Source organism: Bactrocera tryoni, chromosome 3, assembly GCF_016617805.1.
Source record: "Bactrocera tryoni isolate S06 chromosome 3, CSIRO_BtryS06_freeze2, whole genome shotgun sequence".
Taxonomy (NCBI): Eukaryota; Metazoa; Arthropoda; class Insecta; order Diptera; family Tephritidae; genus Bactrocera; species Bactrocera tryoni.
In genome coordinates this window covers 77060529-77077809 of record NC_052501.1, presented here as the reverse complement: position 1 = coordinate 77077809, position 17281 = coordinate 77060529, and the positions used below count along the sequence as shown (strand labels likewise).

Sequence of the window (17281 nt, the reverse complement as noted above, 5' to 3'; positions counted from 1 at the left end):
CCCCAAACCACGACTTAAATCCACGCGCGACACGAAGCTGGTGAGCGGAAATAGTGTGAGAGGGAAAAAAGTGTGGAAAAAAAGAGAAGTCGTAGAAAAAGCAACGCTTTGGAAAGGATTCTTTTTGTTCGTTTTTTGCTGGCTTGCGTATGAAGTGTGGTCGAAGACAAAAACGAATGATGCTGTAACGACGCTGACGTTGATGATAATGCTGATAGTGTTGACAAGCACAACAAAACCAACAACTAGGGTCATGGAAACCGCTAAGTAGTTGAAAAAACGCGCACGAAACGTCGCCGGCACATAGAAATACGGGAATGCTAAGGCATGGCTAATTGACTTTCTGCTGGGGCAGACCAACTACACACACACCCACACATACACACACATATATATATATATATATATATATGCACATATAGACATAAAACAGTTGCAAGGCACCCGTTGCGGTTGAATGGTTTAACGATGAAGTGAAAAAAGTCAGTCGCACGACTTGCGGGCATTTGCGTAGAGTCATAATGAAAAGAAAGCCGAAAGGCTAGCAAAAGAGGAAATGTGCTTGGAAAAAGTATTACACACACACGCTAAAAAATGCTCGTAGAAAGAAAATAACGGCCGCTGCTGAAATGAAGCCACTGCGCTGCACAACCGCGCGACGCGGAAGTGGCTGCATTAAAAAGGCATTAAACGTGCGCTGCCCCGGCTGGCAATATTTGATGAGCGAATTGTCTCAGAGTGCTGTGGGGCACAAAGAAATCAATGCCGGCAGACAATGCTCAAGTTTGCCGAAAAAGATGGCAAGCAAAAAAAATTTGGTTTACTTAAATATTTGCCGCGCTAAAAATTTTACTTTTCATTAGAAGAGTTTGCTGAAAGCGAGGAGAAAGGATTTGGTGAAAAAGAGTAGATTCGGTTTGGTAAAACCTCTTGAACTGATTGCTATTCTACGTAGATGCCAGTTCAATACTTGTAAAGACACGCTTCGAATTGATGTTCACACAAGCATGTGGGCTGGGTGAAGCTTTTTTCAGTTCGGTTACCGTCGCACTCACAGTGGTAACTGTCATTAACTCCAATTGGTATACCAAGAGAGAATCTCTCAAAGAGCGAACGCTAAACTGAACAATATTGGAAGAAATTATTGTAAGATACTATAAAGACTCCAAAACTTTTACTTTTACAGGGAAATAGGACTGAGTCGAATAAAAAAATATTATATAACCAATCGTTACAATTCTTTAAAAACCTTCAAAATAGGTTCCTTCTGCGTCGATGCAGCGTTGTCAGCGCAATTTCCAAGCATTGAAGGCGCCACAAAAGGCATTCTCCGGAATAGCCTTGAGAGCCGAGGTACATGTTGCTTGGATCCCCTCTGTCGTCTCAAAAAAAAGGAGAATTGACTCTTTGTCTCGGGATCATACTCAAAGATCCATGGCTCGTCACCTGTGATAACGTTATTCAAAAATTGGGAGTCACTTTCATACATGTACAAATTTTCTTGGCACACTTTCACTCGCCGCAATTTCTGGTCGTCAGTGAGCAATTTTGCGACCATCTTCGCGCACACCTTGCGCAACTGCTTCGTCACAAACCGTCATGAACCGCAGATTTTGATAAATTTAACATCTGGGCAATTAAACGAAGACTTAGTCGACGGTCTGAGTTCAAAATTTTGCGCTCACGAGTCATATTGTCGGTGTTTGTCGAAGTCGCAGGTCTCCCAGCACGATCTTCATCAGCGGCTTCCTCTCAGCTCTCCAAAAAGACCTGATGCCCACCAAAGCACACCACGTCTTGCTAAAGCAACATTTGCGTAAGCCTGCTTGATCATATCAAACGTCTCTGTAGCAGATTTATCGCGTTTTACACAGAATTCAATCGCGTACCTCTGCTCTAACGAACGCTTGCTTTGCTTGCACCACTCACAGAATCGCGTCGCGCGAAAATGTTTGTCCTGACTCTCCAGGTTTTCGGAGACAACTGACCAGCCGCTCGTTCGTTAGCTAGGAACGCCTTCTATCGAATACAGTCGGTGCGCGCACGATCCGAAGTACAGTCGCGGCGGAAGAAAATCCGTCCTATTACTTTCCGGACAAATCCTTTATATTATTTTTACTCTTGAACTGAAAGAGTCGCAATTATCGGTCCAGGGATTCTTGACGGCGTGTCATAACTTGCTCAGATAAAACTTGTTTCTCACGCTGCTGTACTATATTGAAGCACGGAATGGTATAGAGAGAAGCCAATAGAGTGAGTGGACCTTAGACCTATCATGCGTCATGAGATGGCCACTAAACCCACCTATTTATCTACCTACTCTTGAACTATTACCTTAAGAATCGGTTAGCGGTTTGTTAAAGCGTACTCTGACTAACCTAATAACCAAAAGTTATTAGCTCCGTTACAGAATGAGAATACTAGATATTTGATATTAAAACCTGCTTTAGAATAAACTAAAAAACAGAGAATTTATAAACTGAATCTTAAGTTATCGCGTACTTGCTCAGGCCCCATCCGTGGCAGAGCTATATGGGATGACGTTAGTTGTGTATCCATACATTTCTCCAGCGGCATTTTAATAAAACAGAGATAATATTTCTTCCACAAATAATTGTATACAATGTGACTCTTTTACGCAATAAAATCTTTCTCAATCCACCGAAACAGTCTACAAAATGCCTACCTACAACAGCTTAAATTTATGCCCACATATTACTTGCGTACTTCAACTTAAAGATAAAATTTATCACTGTTCTGTTGAATAATCGCCAATTATTCCTTTGCTCATCATTCTCCAATATTGTATGCCCTTCCTTAGCCGATTTTATGCCATTTCTTAGCCGCTCGCATACACCGCATTGATTAGCCACAGCGTCGAAGCGCATCTGTAACGAAACTGACGATATCGTCTACTCAAATTGATACACTTTCCAATACACCAAACGCAAAACACAATTCGCTATGCGTCAAGCGCGCCTGGTGTCTATTTAGTGTCTAACGTGTGGCGTCCAGCGTGCTGCCTTGAGCGTCTAAAACGCGGCAACACAATGTTCGAAGTATCGTTGTGGCAGCAGTTCATTTAAAATTCTATGCCACAACTCGTTTGATTCGTTTCGAATCATCAATTGCCACAGAAATATTTCAAGCACACACACACACACAAACACACAATACACCGTAATAATCCCAGCAGAATAGCCGCTGCAAATACATATATCTATTAAATACACAAGTTGCTCGCTCAATACCTCAGGCTAGCACCGTTGCTGTCGATTGCCGCCGGTACGGTTGGAAATTACTGTTAAAACTGTGTGCGGCAAGGCGGCGGAGAAGACGTAGAACCTTTTGGTGCAGAAAATGTAGCAAATGCATGCGGTTTTTGAAGTCTTAGCTCTGTCGTTGCGGTTAGTTGCTAGGCGTCATTTTGCGCTCAAGAAAGAAATATTCACAAATCACTCAGGCATTTTGCCGTCGAGTTTGATGAGAAAAGTAATATTGGATTTTTTTTTCGCCTGCAAGAAATAATTGTTCTCTGTAATTGCGTTTTGATGAAGTGGTGCAATGGGTTGAACTTAGGCGTAGACGCCCGTTGTATTAATTGAAATATTTTTCAATTTTAGGGCATAATTTTTCGACAACTGAGAGAGATAGATTTCCAATTATGGAACCGGGTGATATCACGCCTAGAAGTACTTAACTAAAAAACACCTAAATAATACAGTTTTGGCAGTCCTAGTGAAATTTTTGTCGTATATATCGGCCTATACTCGATTTAACTTTTTAAATGAAATTTTTTTTTGAGGAGATGAGGAAATAAGCTGCCCTGAGAATAGGTTATTGCAAAAGGTATATGAAACATCTTCAGCTCTTTATCAACGAAAATATTTTGTGATTCGTGAAATCAATTAGCATATCTCATCTAAGGCACGTTTAAATAAATACCCAATTTTTTTTGCATATTTGTTGACTTTTCGCCTTCTTATTATTTTGTTTGTAGCCTAAAGGTAGGCAACAAAATATATCGGCACTTTATACTGCAAATATCGGTAAGTATTTCCCACTCTTACTCAATGAAATTAACCGTAAATATTTCGTGATTTGTGAAATCAGTGGTAATATCTAATTCAAAGCAAGTTTAATTAAAAACCCAATTTTTTGGCATTTTTGTTGACTTTTTCCACACATATTTTTTGCGGCCTGAAGGTAGGCAACAAAACATATCAAAAAAAAAAACAATTTTAATTTTCTGTTAAGCTTCTTAAAATAAAGATATGTATTTACTACGATAAAATTGAGTTTTCTTTGACATAAGCTGACCCAAATTATCAACTTAAGCCTTCCACATAAACCCGTAATTCATACCATATTTATGTATATTGTCCTGTGTAGTCCATAATTTCCCATCAGTAATTGTAAACAAACAAATCAACTAAATGTGTGTCAAAGCAAAGCATAAAACATAAAGAGAATATGACAAACATGAATCACATTTTTACTCTCTGAGTAGCATAGCATGAGTAGGCGTGACACTTGCTTTAATCCGTGGATTAGTAGGCCAACGTAGTGGTGCACCTTAGTTACATATTTGCACAGAAGCAATGAAGCATAGTCATATTTATTATTTCTCTTTAATTCTTTTTTTTTTTTTTGTTTTTCTTCCATTTTTATTTGTGCAACAAACTACGCTGAAGCTGAGCAAAGTATTTGTATTAACTGATTAATTATTTATGTAGCACACTGTTTGTCTTTGAGCGTATTGGAAAAAATATTTGAAAAGGATATAGCAGAGAGATCTAAGACAAATGGCGTGGGAAGAAAGTCATTTATTAGAAATATTTCATTTTGATCTCTACACGCATTGTGTCTAAGCTCACAGAAGCTGTTTTAATCACGTGCTGATGATTTACTGTTTGTAGAAAAAGTATATTTTTTGACTTGAATAAACTATGCGGAGCATACTTAATAACACTGTGTGAGAAAAGTGTGAGATTTTACGGGGGAAAATGCGCAGAGGAAAAAAAGTAGATATTCGGTGATAAGGCATATAAATTCAATAGGTACTAATATTGGTATTATTTCAAGCTTGGGAAATAAATGTTTAAAATTATTTAAAAGATTAATAATTTTTCTTTGTATGCCAATCAACTTCAAAAAGACTCCCTGAATAGTATTGACCGTTTTACAAGCCGGAACTTCTAATATAATTCTGCATTGAAATGGATACTCATAATTTTTTTATTTCAAATTTAGGTGGTCTAAACTACAAGTAGTTTCGGGTAAACTTGGATGGAGTTAGATGCATCAAAAGACCGATTGAATATTTAAATACGTTATCCAATCCAGTCGGATAGTTTTCATGTTTTATAGTATGCGACATAAATGGTTGTCAACGTTGAGGAAAGCGTTCTTTGGGCTAACAGTAGCTCCGATATTGAGATAATTGGATTTTGCATAAAGATCATGTTGCCCAAAAAAGAGATTATAGACATATATTTTCGGACTGTCTAATGCGTATACGTTGGAGTAAAGTGTAGCCGTATCGAGCCAGCGGAGACAAAAATTAGATTTTCCAAATATCAAACATCTATCAGCAGAAGAAGTGTCTAAGTAACATAAACTTTTTTCCTAAGATTGATGAGAATATTGCTTTAAATTTAAATCTTCTACCAAAAAATGTGTATGGATACCTTGAACGAATGTTTACAATAACTATTCTTAAATTTTTTTCTTTTAAACAATAAAATAAAAACGCCTAAAATATACCTATAATGAACTTTAACCTAATTTCCTCTCAAATGAACAGCGCTTGGTTGTGTCAAAATGAAGCTTTGTTTCGGACCGCCAAAAAAGCACTCAACCAAGTGCATAACTTACCTTATAAGGGGCATTTGGATCAAATGGAAATTGGAAAAATTAGGATCACAACAATGCTCCCAGCCAATAAAACAATAAACCTTATTAGAAAAATTAGGGCCAGAACAATGTTCCTGGCTTAGAGAGCATACTTCTGGAACTAACTTTTTCCAACAGACTTTCCATTTAAAGAAATTTCAATTTCTGCACGACATAGCCGCGGCCAACATTTGAAAGAGATACTCTTCAAAAAAATAAATGCTAAAAATGCTCTCTCGAATGATAATAAACATTCTCCAGTAAATTTGAAGTTTCTGTATTTTTTCTTTAAAAAAGTCCGGAAACTCAAAATGGTTCATCCATTATAGGTATCGCTACGTATTGCACATGTTTACAGAAAATGCAGTCAAAGTTAGTCTCCGATATACATTTGGTGAGATCTCGAAAGGAACGCGCAATTAAAGGGGGAGCTTGCTTTAGAGGGGAAATCGATTTTGTTGAGAATTTTTTTTGGGCGGGGAAGAAATAATTGATTGAAACGAAATTTATAGTGTTTATAGTTATCTATTTAAACATCAATCACAATTTTTTTGGATACGAAATCTTTGATATTCTGCCTTTGGGAAGCAATTGCTCGATGCATCTCGCATATGCGTTTGTCGGACGGCGGGCATGATGCAGGTCGCAATTTCTATCGGAAACAAAATATTCAAAGAGATTCATATTTTTTAATAATTTATCTGCTAGTTAAACTAAAAACAATTCCAAAAAAATGTGTAAAATTTTACAAATTTTTTTAAAAATTGAAAAAAAAACTGGTTTTTGACCAAAAAAATTTGACTTTATGTTGTTTAACAATATGCTCAAACTTGAATTTTCTTAGTTTTTTTTGTTTAAATAGAAAATAATTTATTGCCAAAGATAATAAACTTCGCCCCAATTCCATAGGACGTTTAGTTTTTTTTCTATCCTGTCCGCCAAGTAAAAAAAATCGTAAAAATGAAAAACCGAGAAATCGCGCGTCAAAGTTTTCGCATTCTGTTCAAGCGCTAATATATCTGCTGGACGCTCGGCCACTATTTCCCTTCTAGCTTCCAAAATATTTCGAATTTCCTTCTATAACTTTATGGACAAATTCTTAGATTATTTTTAAAGAGATGTAAGTAAAACAAAAATCGATTTTTTGAAGCCTCTAAAGCAGGCTCCCCCCTTAAATTTGTATGGCTTTCTATGTGCTTAAGATCTCAAGGTGTATACTATATGCCAAATTTTCATGAACATGTGAGTAAAATATCTGTAAAATTGCCTTGAACTTTGCTTTTACTTTTGCTTTCAACATTCGCTAATTCAGACCTCTTTGTATGAAATGAAGATCTTATTAATATTTGATGTAGTTTGGAGGATAAAAAATATGATGTTGAAGATGATGACACAACGGAGGAGCACGAGCCCATGGGAGCCCACGATAACTAAATGCGACCAAAAACTACGCAGTCTGGCAGAAGCAAAGTGAAAGGGAGTGAGAAGTTTAGAGGAAACGTAGAAAGCAGCAGAACAAAACGTGTCTTCGAGAGACAAATGAGAAAAAAGTAAAAAGGCCTAAGCAAAAGAGGAAGTTAACGCAAGCACTTCCGTCATTAACGAAAGTACAAATATTCTGGAAGCAGCTAAGCCTTTCGACGAAGATTTGAAACGAGCGATTGCAACAACTACGGAAAGAGAAGACTTCAAGCTTATTTTATTGTATTTATTTAGTTTTTCCCACAGAGTGCTCATTTCGGAGAAATTAGGGAGGCTGGTTGAGTTTCCACAGATACAACCCTTGATCCTGACCCGACTGATGTAGAGCTAAATGACGCCATTAGAATTAAAGACGCTGACGATGGAGGTATGACAGCAGAAGATGGCCACTCTTGTGATTGAACCGTAGAATCGATCGGACGCATTTTTATCGCAAATCTTTCCTGACAGGCAATTAGGCTTCTTGATTTTTATTCGAGCACTCCCATTGTATTTTCGCTTTTCAAAAACGCTTGAGAATTTTCATGGCATGGTGGTACCACAAACGAGATAAACGTAGTCAAAGGCCGCAGCAACATTGGAGCCAAAAGCCAAAGAGCAGAAACGGTTGGGATATCCGCCAACAAAACACGTACAACAATCACAGTTGTAGTGCAGAGGATAGTACAAAGATAAAAAAGAAGCGTAAAATCAAGGGTTCGCCGTCGTCCGATGAGAAAGAGGTGAAACTAACAGCATATATTTGCAACAGATATGAACAAATACACGCAAAGTCATCGTAAATGTCACTTACTTAACGAACATGACATGATCTCAAGCTGTGGTCACCTTTCCAGCAGTCACTTTCGTCGCCCGGGAGAATGTTTAAAAATGAACATATGCGTTGGTCGTAAGGAGTGCCACTTAATCGCTGCGGAGTAAAATACTTTTTGAATTTATTCTTATAATACTTATTAATAAATTAATTATACAGTCCACTCATGTTAGATAAGGCCGAGGCACACATGCTCTCAACAAATCAAATAAACAAGGGGCGTTCCATAGCAAACAGGACTTAAAGAAAAAACCAGAACAAATGTTTTTATCCGCAAAACAAATTTCCTTCATTCAAAACAGTTTCCTTCTGCTTCAATATAGCTTTTTGAACGGTCCAAAAGCATGTCGAACGAGTGTTTTAGCTCGTTGGCCGGTATGGCCGCCAGTATGCCGGTGCAAGCCTGTTGAATGGCCTCTACGTCTGCATAATGCTTTCCTTTCATGGGCATATGCATTTTTCCGAAAAGGAAGATGTTGCACGTTGCCATATCAGGTGAATACGAGGAGTGGTTAATGGTTAAAATGTGATTTTTGATTAAATAATCGTCTTTCAAATGTTGGTTTCTGAGCAATTTTTGGTCATCAGTCAATTTGCGGAACAAACCGTGCACACACCTTGCGTAAGCCCAAATGTTCAGTCAAAATGCAATAAATCGATGTTTTGGAGATGTTCAATTCCATTTCCATGAATTTGAATCATGATTTCGGCTGATTTTTGATGAATTCACGCACAGATTCGATGGAATTTCCGGTGATCACGGATTTTGATTGCCCCACATGTTGATCATCATTTGCATATGTATATCCTCACGACCATTTTGAAAACGTTAAAATCACTCGTGCACTCTGCTACGGGATAGGCAATCATCGCCATAAACTTGTTTCATGAAATAAAACGTTTCGTTAAAAGTTTTACCAATTTTAAAACCAAATTTAATGTTGGCTCTTTGTTCGAAGCTCATCTTCGCACCGATAACTCAAGCATACTGACACTTAAAATGCAATAACTTCACTTCCAATCAATGAAATGACATGAAATTCTCACTGGACAATCGATGAGGATAGCAGATTCTAACGTAGACGTAACGGCATATAGATGGCACCACCATGGGGCGCTGGATTCAAAAGGACTTGTTTACTTTGGAAGACACGTTGTACAACAATACAAGCATATTTACTTAGGTTAAGATGTGTACAGATGATAACATATTGACATAAGGTATACATTGGGCAAATTGATAATAATGGGCACTGCACTTAAAAGCAGTGATATGCCGATTCGTAGAACAGTCAGTACTTACTAACCGTACAGAACGGTCTTTTAGAGTTAATACAACGCAAAAAGTCATAGAAATGGAACGTTGGCAGAATCGAGTTGCTGTAGTCACTGGCGCCAGTTCGGGCATTGGCGGGGCTATTGTGAAATATCTCGCTAATAACGGTATGGTGACTGTCGGCTTGGCACGACGCAAAGAACGTATCGAAGCCCTGCGCGATGAAGTGAAAAACGAGGCAAAGCAACGTATACACGCCATTAAGTGCGACATACGAGATGAAGCTGATGTGATTGCCGCCTTCAAAGAGATCGAAAGCAAGTATGGACCGGTGGCGGTGCTGGTAAACAATGCCGCCATTGTGCGTTATGGCGAAATGTTGAAAGAAGGTAACTCACAAGATATACGCGATGTGATCGATACAAATGTGTTTGGTGTTGTGTGGAGCACACGAGAGGCTTTCCGTTCGATGAAGGCTCAGGGTGCTGATGGTCACGTCTTTCTCATCAATAGCATAAGTGGGCATGTAGTACTGAATTTCCCGAATGTCTCTTTAAATATTTATCCATCTTCAAAGCATGCCGTCACCGCCATGACGGAGATCTACCGCCAGGAGTTTCTTAAGAATAACACCAAAATTAAGATCACCGTAAGTTGTGTGCATTACGTCGATTGTATAGTAATTGTTAATTACATTCAATTCTGTTTTGTTCAATAGAGCATTAGTCCCGGCGCAGTGAAAACCGAGATTATGGTCGAAAATCCGCCTGATATACCAGATTTGGTATTCTTGGCCTCCGAAGATATCGCTGATGCGTTGATCTATTGCCTACAGACGCCACCGCACGTGCAGGTTTGTAATCCCTCATAATAGGTCTCAGTGTGTAATGAAAAGTTCATGTTTTGTTATCCCTTTCTAGATTCACGAATTAATCGTAAAACCAGTCGGTGAAAAATTCTAAGATTGCCAGTGTTGAAACAGCAACTCACTTCTGATACTTATGTTTGTTGAAATTGAAAATATTAAATAATAAAACATAGCTAAAATTCATTAGAAATTATTCGTGCATTTTATTTTTTTTTTTTTTGGGCAAAAGTTTGCGATACTTAATTTATTGAGAACGCAGCATAATAAGGGTACTTATAACTTCGGTAATTTCCAAAACTGTAATCAGTAAGCAAGATTATTTTCCGCCTTCAATGGTGAAACTATTTCACATAATTTTTCTCAGATATGTTTAAGTTTCGGGACTAGATTAAAATGTTTGCAGAGATGGTGTGAGACCACCTTGGAACTATTTAGGAATGAGATACTTCTAGAATCGGGACTAGAACTGGATTTTTTCGGGACTAGATTAAAATGTTTACAGAAATGGTGTGGGACCACCTTGGAACTATTTAGGAATGAGATACTTCTAGATTCGGGACTAGAACTGGATTTTTTCGGGACTAGATTAAAATGTTTACGGAAATGGTGTGGGACCACATTGGAACTATTTAGGAATGAGTGTATAACCATTTTGAGATACTTCTAGTTTCAGGACTAGAATGGGATTTTTTCGGGACTAGATTAAAATGTTTACAGAAATGGTGTGGGACCACATTGGAACTATTAAGAAATGAGATACTTCTAGATTCGGGGCTAGAACGGGATTTTTTCGGGACTAGATTAAAATGTTTACAGAAATGGTGTAGGATCACCTTAAAATTATTGGAAAATGGATGTAGACATTTTTATATATGTACGTTTAGGTTTCGGGATTAGAACGGGAGTTTTTCGGGACCGGCTTAAAATGTTTTCAGAAGTGGTGTGAGACCGTCTTAGAAATATGTAGAAATTAGTGAACAACCAGTTTGAGATACTTTTAAGTTTCGGAATTAGAACAGGATTTTATCGGGACTGGCTTAAAAGATTTTCATAGTTCGTGTGGTATCATTTCAAAGTTTACCTTGTATTTTGTTGATCTTAAGTCTAATTATTTAAGGTTTAATATGAGATACTATTAGCCCCAAAATCGATCGTCTTTTATAGATTATTAAAAAAATTAAAGTTGAAAAACGTGATTGTTATTTTCAATTTTTTTTTATTAAATTAGAATGTTATAATTTGTCTTTCTAAGAAACTTAGAAAAGGAGTATACACTCAAGTAAACATTGCATTGTACATATGGTATATCTTGAAGACGGTTATTAAGCGGTTAAAGTTCATTCAGTACGTGATGATGTTTTTAGCACCCAGAGGAGAAGGACGGAACCTCAATGATGTCTATATTTAAATGATCAGTGTGTCGAGCTGAGTAGTTTTAGACATTTCTGTTTGTATATATTTAAACTAGTCTGTAAATTTTTAGATATCAAACTCAAATCGTGCACACGTCCTTTTCTCAACTAGAATATGTTCATTTCTTGGAATCGCCGATATCGGACCACTATACTATATAGCTATTATACAAACTGATTGGAAGTATTGATATAGGAAATTGGAATGAAGTATTGATATAGGAAACTTTTTTCGTTTCATGAAATATCTTCAAGAAATTTGGCAAGGATTATTGTCCAAGACCGAATTTCTATAGCATATAGCTGTAATAATGAAGGGTCAAAATAAAGTCGTTGTATCAACAAAATTTTCGGTTGACAATAAAGCTTTTCGAAATCTAGCGTCGCAGCTTCAATAATTTTTTCATTTTTTTTTAGACCACTTGGACGCTTTTATCTTACCATTGTGGCCAAATAATGGCAGTAGTTCTCAATGGGATTGAGATTTGAACTTTTTCCTGTACACGTCTGAGGCTCAATTACTTCTTCATCAATATTTTTGGTTTGTAATCTGTAATGAATTATTGAAAGATCTATTTCAATAGTTTTATACTTTAGTTACCGGAAAACAAAGTTGTCCCCAGCCTGAAGTCGAAATTTTGTGAGATTTTGCTCACTCTTGCCGCTGTTTCTGCATTCGGGTAATGGGAAGTAGTTTTTAGATGGACGTCGCGTTCATTATCCAGGTTTATTCAGTACAGTTTGCAAAGAACTTGTAGCTATATTTACCCCAGTAGTTTCGAAAAATATTGAATTTATTGTGCATGCATGTTTAAAGCGATCTGTAATGCACATCAGTTTAATTTGTCGCTCATGACGAGATTTTACTCTTTTCGGACGCCCACTTTTTATTCATGTTTGCGAAGTTATTTGAAGTGATTTTCTTCACATCGCCACTAAAGCTTGATACGCTTGCGCCTTTTAGCGGAAAACATGAAGTTTCAAAAAAGTTTCTTTAAAGACTCCGACCTTTAGACGTTTTTCAAGCAAACATTTAGTGAGGCGGGTCGAATTCCGACAGTCTTCAGAAATGTACCAAAAGTATGAAGGAGAAGACTGAAACCATTCCTGTTAGAAATTTAAAAATTATGACACAAAACTCTAGATTTGAGTAAAGCATTTCAACCGACCTAAGAACGAAGCTTCTACAGACGATACTATCCGTAAAGCACGGTATCCATACAGCGGTAAATAAAAATGTCAGCTGCATAACTTTCCCGACGGTCTGGTTTTACGACAGTTGCAGTTGATGCATGATCCCACTTAAGTTTATGGCACTTGATAAAATCTATTATCTGTATATTGATAAGCACATAAGAGGGACCATTACTAAGTGAAAAATAAGAAAATATTAAAGGGCCTCATTTACTATTATATCACGTTTTTATATTTACATAATTTGAATATAAATAGATGCACTTGCTGTTCCAGGGCTTCATTGCAAACAGTGCTAGGAAATCTTAGTGGAAACCACGAAACCATGGAGCGTTGGGAAAATCGCGTAGCTGTAGTCACTGGCGCTAGTTCTGGCATCGGCGCGGCTATAGCTAAGTATCTCGCAAATAACAAGTTGGTGATAGTGAACCTCGATATAAATATGGAAGGCCACATAGCATTACTTGCTGAGGTAAACGCCGAGGTGCGAAAACGTATGCACCACATTAAATGTAATGTACGCAAGGAAGACGAAATAAATGCCGCATTCAGAGAGATCGAGAAGAAATATGGTCCTGTAGCTGTGTTGGTCAACAACGCTGGCGTCTTGGGAGATAGTTTCCTACTGAGTGAGAATAATTCAGGGGAAATGCTTAAAGTGCTCGAAACGAATCTTCTAGCTGCGGTTTATTGCACTCGCGAAGCATTTCGTTCCATGAAAGCAAATGATATCGACGGGCATGTCTTTATGATCGGTAGTGTCTGTGGACATAGTGTGCCAATAGTGCCAAATAACCCATTAAATTTATATTCACCTACGAAGTTCGCGATCAGAGCGCTCACCGAAATGTATCGACAAGAGTTTTTGAGCCAGAACACAAAAATTAAAGTAACGGTAAGTTGTATATTGACGTTACGAACAGTTGCGGCAGCATTTATGACATCTTTATTACAGTGTATCAGCCCTGGTGGAGTTAAGACGAATTTACTCAATCATCCTGGTAATATGGTGCCAACACTTCAGGCGGAACTCAATCCGAATGCGATTGCGGATGTATTAATTTATTGCCTACAAACTCCACCGGATGTACAAATCCATGATGTGATAATCAAACCCATGGGTGAAATGGTTTGATAGTTTAAATTAATTAAAAAATATGCCGATCTCTCGATATTGACAAAATAAAACAGTAAAAGCTCGCAATAAGTGTTGAACTTAAGAAAATAGAGAGGGCTCGCAGTTCAACCGTGGTTGAGTTTCGAAAAATTGTTAGTTGTCTCACATTTATTGCACTATATTTATGTTAAGTAAAGGTAATCGAAAAATCTTAAGGTTCAATAAGTTTAGGTTTGGTTTCGTGTTGATTACGGAGGTGAGCGATGTCATGTTTGGGTAATTGAAATTCCGGTTCTTGGTGGTGCCAAAACCTCATAGCTTTGGTTCAAGAGAACCTTAAGTACAGACAAAACGCTTTTGGTCTTGATCACGCCAAAACGTCATACGTGTAGATCAAGAAACCTCACGTTTAGATAAAATACTTTGAGTTGTGATCACTCAGAAAACTGAATCAAGAAAGTCTTACGTGTAGACCAAATACTTGGAGCCTATCAGAACTCAGTTCAGCGACTAGTTTCGATTTCAATCAATTCGAATTGTTTACCGATCCACTGTATTTCAACATCAGTCTACCGAAAGCAGGCTAGTCGAGGAGTACGAGGAGGAGCAGGTAGAGTAGTAGTGTAATTTTTTAACTGTCTGTCTGTTATCTTTACAGTCGTTCATGTATCTTTCAGTTCAACGAAAGCAATATCCGTTCTAGCACGTTTCTTGCGTTGATTCTTGATGTTGCGGTTCTTGTGTTACAGTGGTACTTTGGCAGATCTGCTCTTGCTGATATTATTTGATTTTTTTATTTGTTTGCGTTAGCTTAAAGTGGAGTCTGGTATACAACATTTACCCATATTTTATTCGAAGTCATCGGGAAAGCTTCTATGCCAGTTGTATGTCAGCGTGTGCTTTGTTGGCGCAATCATCTCACCAAGCACAGTAGTGGGTTTCTTAGGGTGAAGGGCGGCAAGGTAGAAAAGTAAACACACTCAATTTGAGTGCCCTCAAATGACTTATGTATCGCAATGACGTACACGAATCTATAGTGTATTTTTTAAGTATTTACATCGATAATTATATTTAAAGAACTCTTGTACTGTGTATCTATACCTTATTGCTAACTAATTAAAAATTGGAAAAAATAAAGGGTCTTAGTAATTATAGCTAATATATAGTTATTCATATTATTAAGAGCACTTGCTGGGCTCGGTCACTTTTATTATTGTAATACGCCAGTGAAAACATTTTTAAGAAATCTTAAAAACGAAACGATGGAGCGTTGGGAAAACCAAATAGCTGTTATCACAGGTGCTAGTTCCGGCATCGGCGCGGCAATAGCAAAGTATCTCGCGAATAACAAAATGGTGACTGTTAACCTGGATATGAGTATTGAATGCTACCAAGCACTGCTTGCTGAGCTAAGCCCGGACTTAGTAAAACGTATGCACTGCATTAAATGTAATGTACGCGAAGAAGTTGAAATTAAGGCAGCATTTATAGAAATTGAGAAAAATTTTGGACCTGTATCGGTGATGGTCAACAACGTTGGTATGATAACGAAAACCAAGCTATTGACTGAAAATAATTCAGAGCATTTAGTTAAAATGCTCGAAACGAATGTCTTAGCTGCGATTTATTGCACACGCGAGGCATTTCGTTCGATGAAGGCGAACCGTATCGATGGACATGTCTTTCTCATGAACAGTATCTGTGGACATAATGTGCCATTAATGCCGAATAACGTTATGAATCTATACCCATCTACGAAATTCGCGATTACCGCGCTCACGGAAATGTATCGGCAAGAGTTTTGGGATCAGAAAACAAAAGTAAAAATAACGGTAAGTTAAACATATATATATATATGTATATACATCTAAGTTTTAAATAAAGAATCCGTCGTAAATTCATTGCAGAGCATCAGTCCTGGCATTACTACGACGTCGCTCGCGAAAGGCCTTGATGTGCCGCCGCATACAGCCACTCTCAAACCGAATGCTGTGGCGGATGCATTAATTTATTGTCTACAAACTCCACCGGATGTGCAAATCCATGACTTGATTATTAAGCCAATTGGAGAAACGTTTTTGTAAAGCTTTTGTTAAAATAAACTAGAAAGAAGTATAGAAATACTCAACGCAATGTTGGTGAAAGATATACCAAAATAGATTTTTTTTCTTGAAGTGAAACTTGCAGTTTCTTTAGAATGCCAGAAAAATGTAAAGTTGCCACAATTTTGAAAATATTAGCTAAAAATAGTTAGAAAATAAGCAAGAAAATTATTTAAAAACAAAAACACCAAAAACTGAAAAGTTTATCGAAACAAAACAAATATTTTTGAGAAGGAATGTTGCCACATGTTTGAATTTTTTTATTCAAAAAAGTCGTTATTATATCAAATTGAAGAGAGTTGGAGTGCTGACAACTAAATATATTTGTAATAAGGGTTGCCACCTGATTACATTTTTTATTCCACTAAATTTTATTAAATGGATACATTTTAACAAGTTGGTATTAAACTGGCGTTTTAAAAAGCTTTTCGTTGATTTTGCAGCAGGCTGATAGAGGAGAATATTTTTGAGAAGTGTTCCCATATCAAGCGCATAAAAAATACAAGCAATAAATCTATTTTTATTCTCCCAAATTGTGCAAATAAATAAAATATAACAAGAGAGACATCAAACCAATCAAGCTGAAGAAAATATTTTTTGGTTAAAAGTTACAGATAACTTTCTTCTTCTATCTTACTGGAGCAGACAGCGTTAACGCGGTTATAGCCAAGTTTACAATAGCGCGCCAGTCGGTTTTTTCTTCGCTGTTTGGCGCCAATTCGAGATTCCAAGTGTAGCGAATTCCTGCTCCACCTGATCACTCCAACGACCTGGAGTTCTTCCCTTTTCTCTGCTTCCCCCGGCGGGTACTGCATCGAATACGCGCAGAGCTGGAGTGTTTTCATCCATACGGATGACGTGATCTAGCCAGCGTAGCCGCTATCTTATTATTCGCTGAACTATGTTCGTGTCGTCATATATATCGTACATCTCATCGTTCCCTCGACTGCGGTATTCGCCGTTGACAATGCGCCACAAATCTTACGCAGAACCTTTGTCTTGAAAACTCGTAACGCCGACTCATCAGATGTTGTCATCGTCTATTCCTCTGCACCATACAGCGACGGGGATGATGAGTGACTTGTAGATTTTGGACTTTGTTCATCGATATAGAACTTTTT

The 17281-nt window shown here is 37.6% G+C and overlaps 3 protein-coding genes across 3 annotated transcripts; all 3 read left to right on the top strand.

Annotated features, from left to right (window-relative positions):
* Nucleotides 1-9475: 9475 nt before the first annotated feature.
* Nucleotides 9476-10528, top strand: LOC120771291 (farnesol dehydrogenase-like). Its single transcript, XM_040099222.1, has 3 exons — nt 9476-10116; nt 10186-10320; nt 10388-10528. Exons 1-3 carry the CDS (start codon nt 9547-9549, stop codon nt 10427-10429), a joined length of 747 nt encoding a protein of 248 aa, XP_039955156.1. The 5' UTR covers nt 9476-9546; the 3' UTR covers nt 10430-10528.
* A 2680-nt stretch (nt 10529-13208) lies between these two features.
* On the top strand, nt 13209-14161 carry LOC120771575 (farnesol dehydrogenase-like). The gene is made up of 2 exons (XM_040099640.1): nt 13209-13836; nt 13897-14161. Exons 1-2 carry the CDS (start codon nt 13267-13269, stop codon nt 14074-14076), a joined length of 750 nt encoding a protein of 249 aa, XP_039955574.1. The 5' UTR covers nt 13209-13266; the 3' UTR covers nt 14077-14161.
* Nucleotides 14162-15233: 1072 nt separating this feature from the next.
* Nucleotides 15234-16214, top strand: LOC120771743 (farnesol dehydrogenase-like). The gene is made up of 2 exons (XM_040099915.1): nt 15234-15890; nt 15966-16214. The coding sequence occupies exons 1-2, from the start codon at nt 15321-15323 to the stop codon at nt 16140-16142; spliced, it is 747 nt and encodes a 248-aa protein (XP_039955849.1). The 5' UTR covers nt 15234-15320; the 3' UTR covers nt 16143-16214.
* The last annotated feature ends 1067 nt before the right edge of the window (nt 16215-17281 follow it).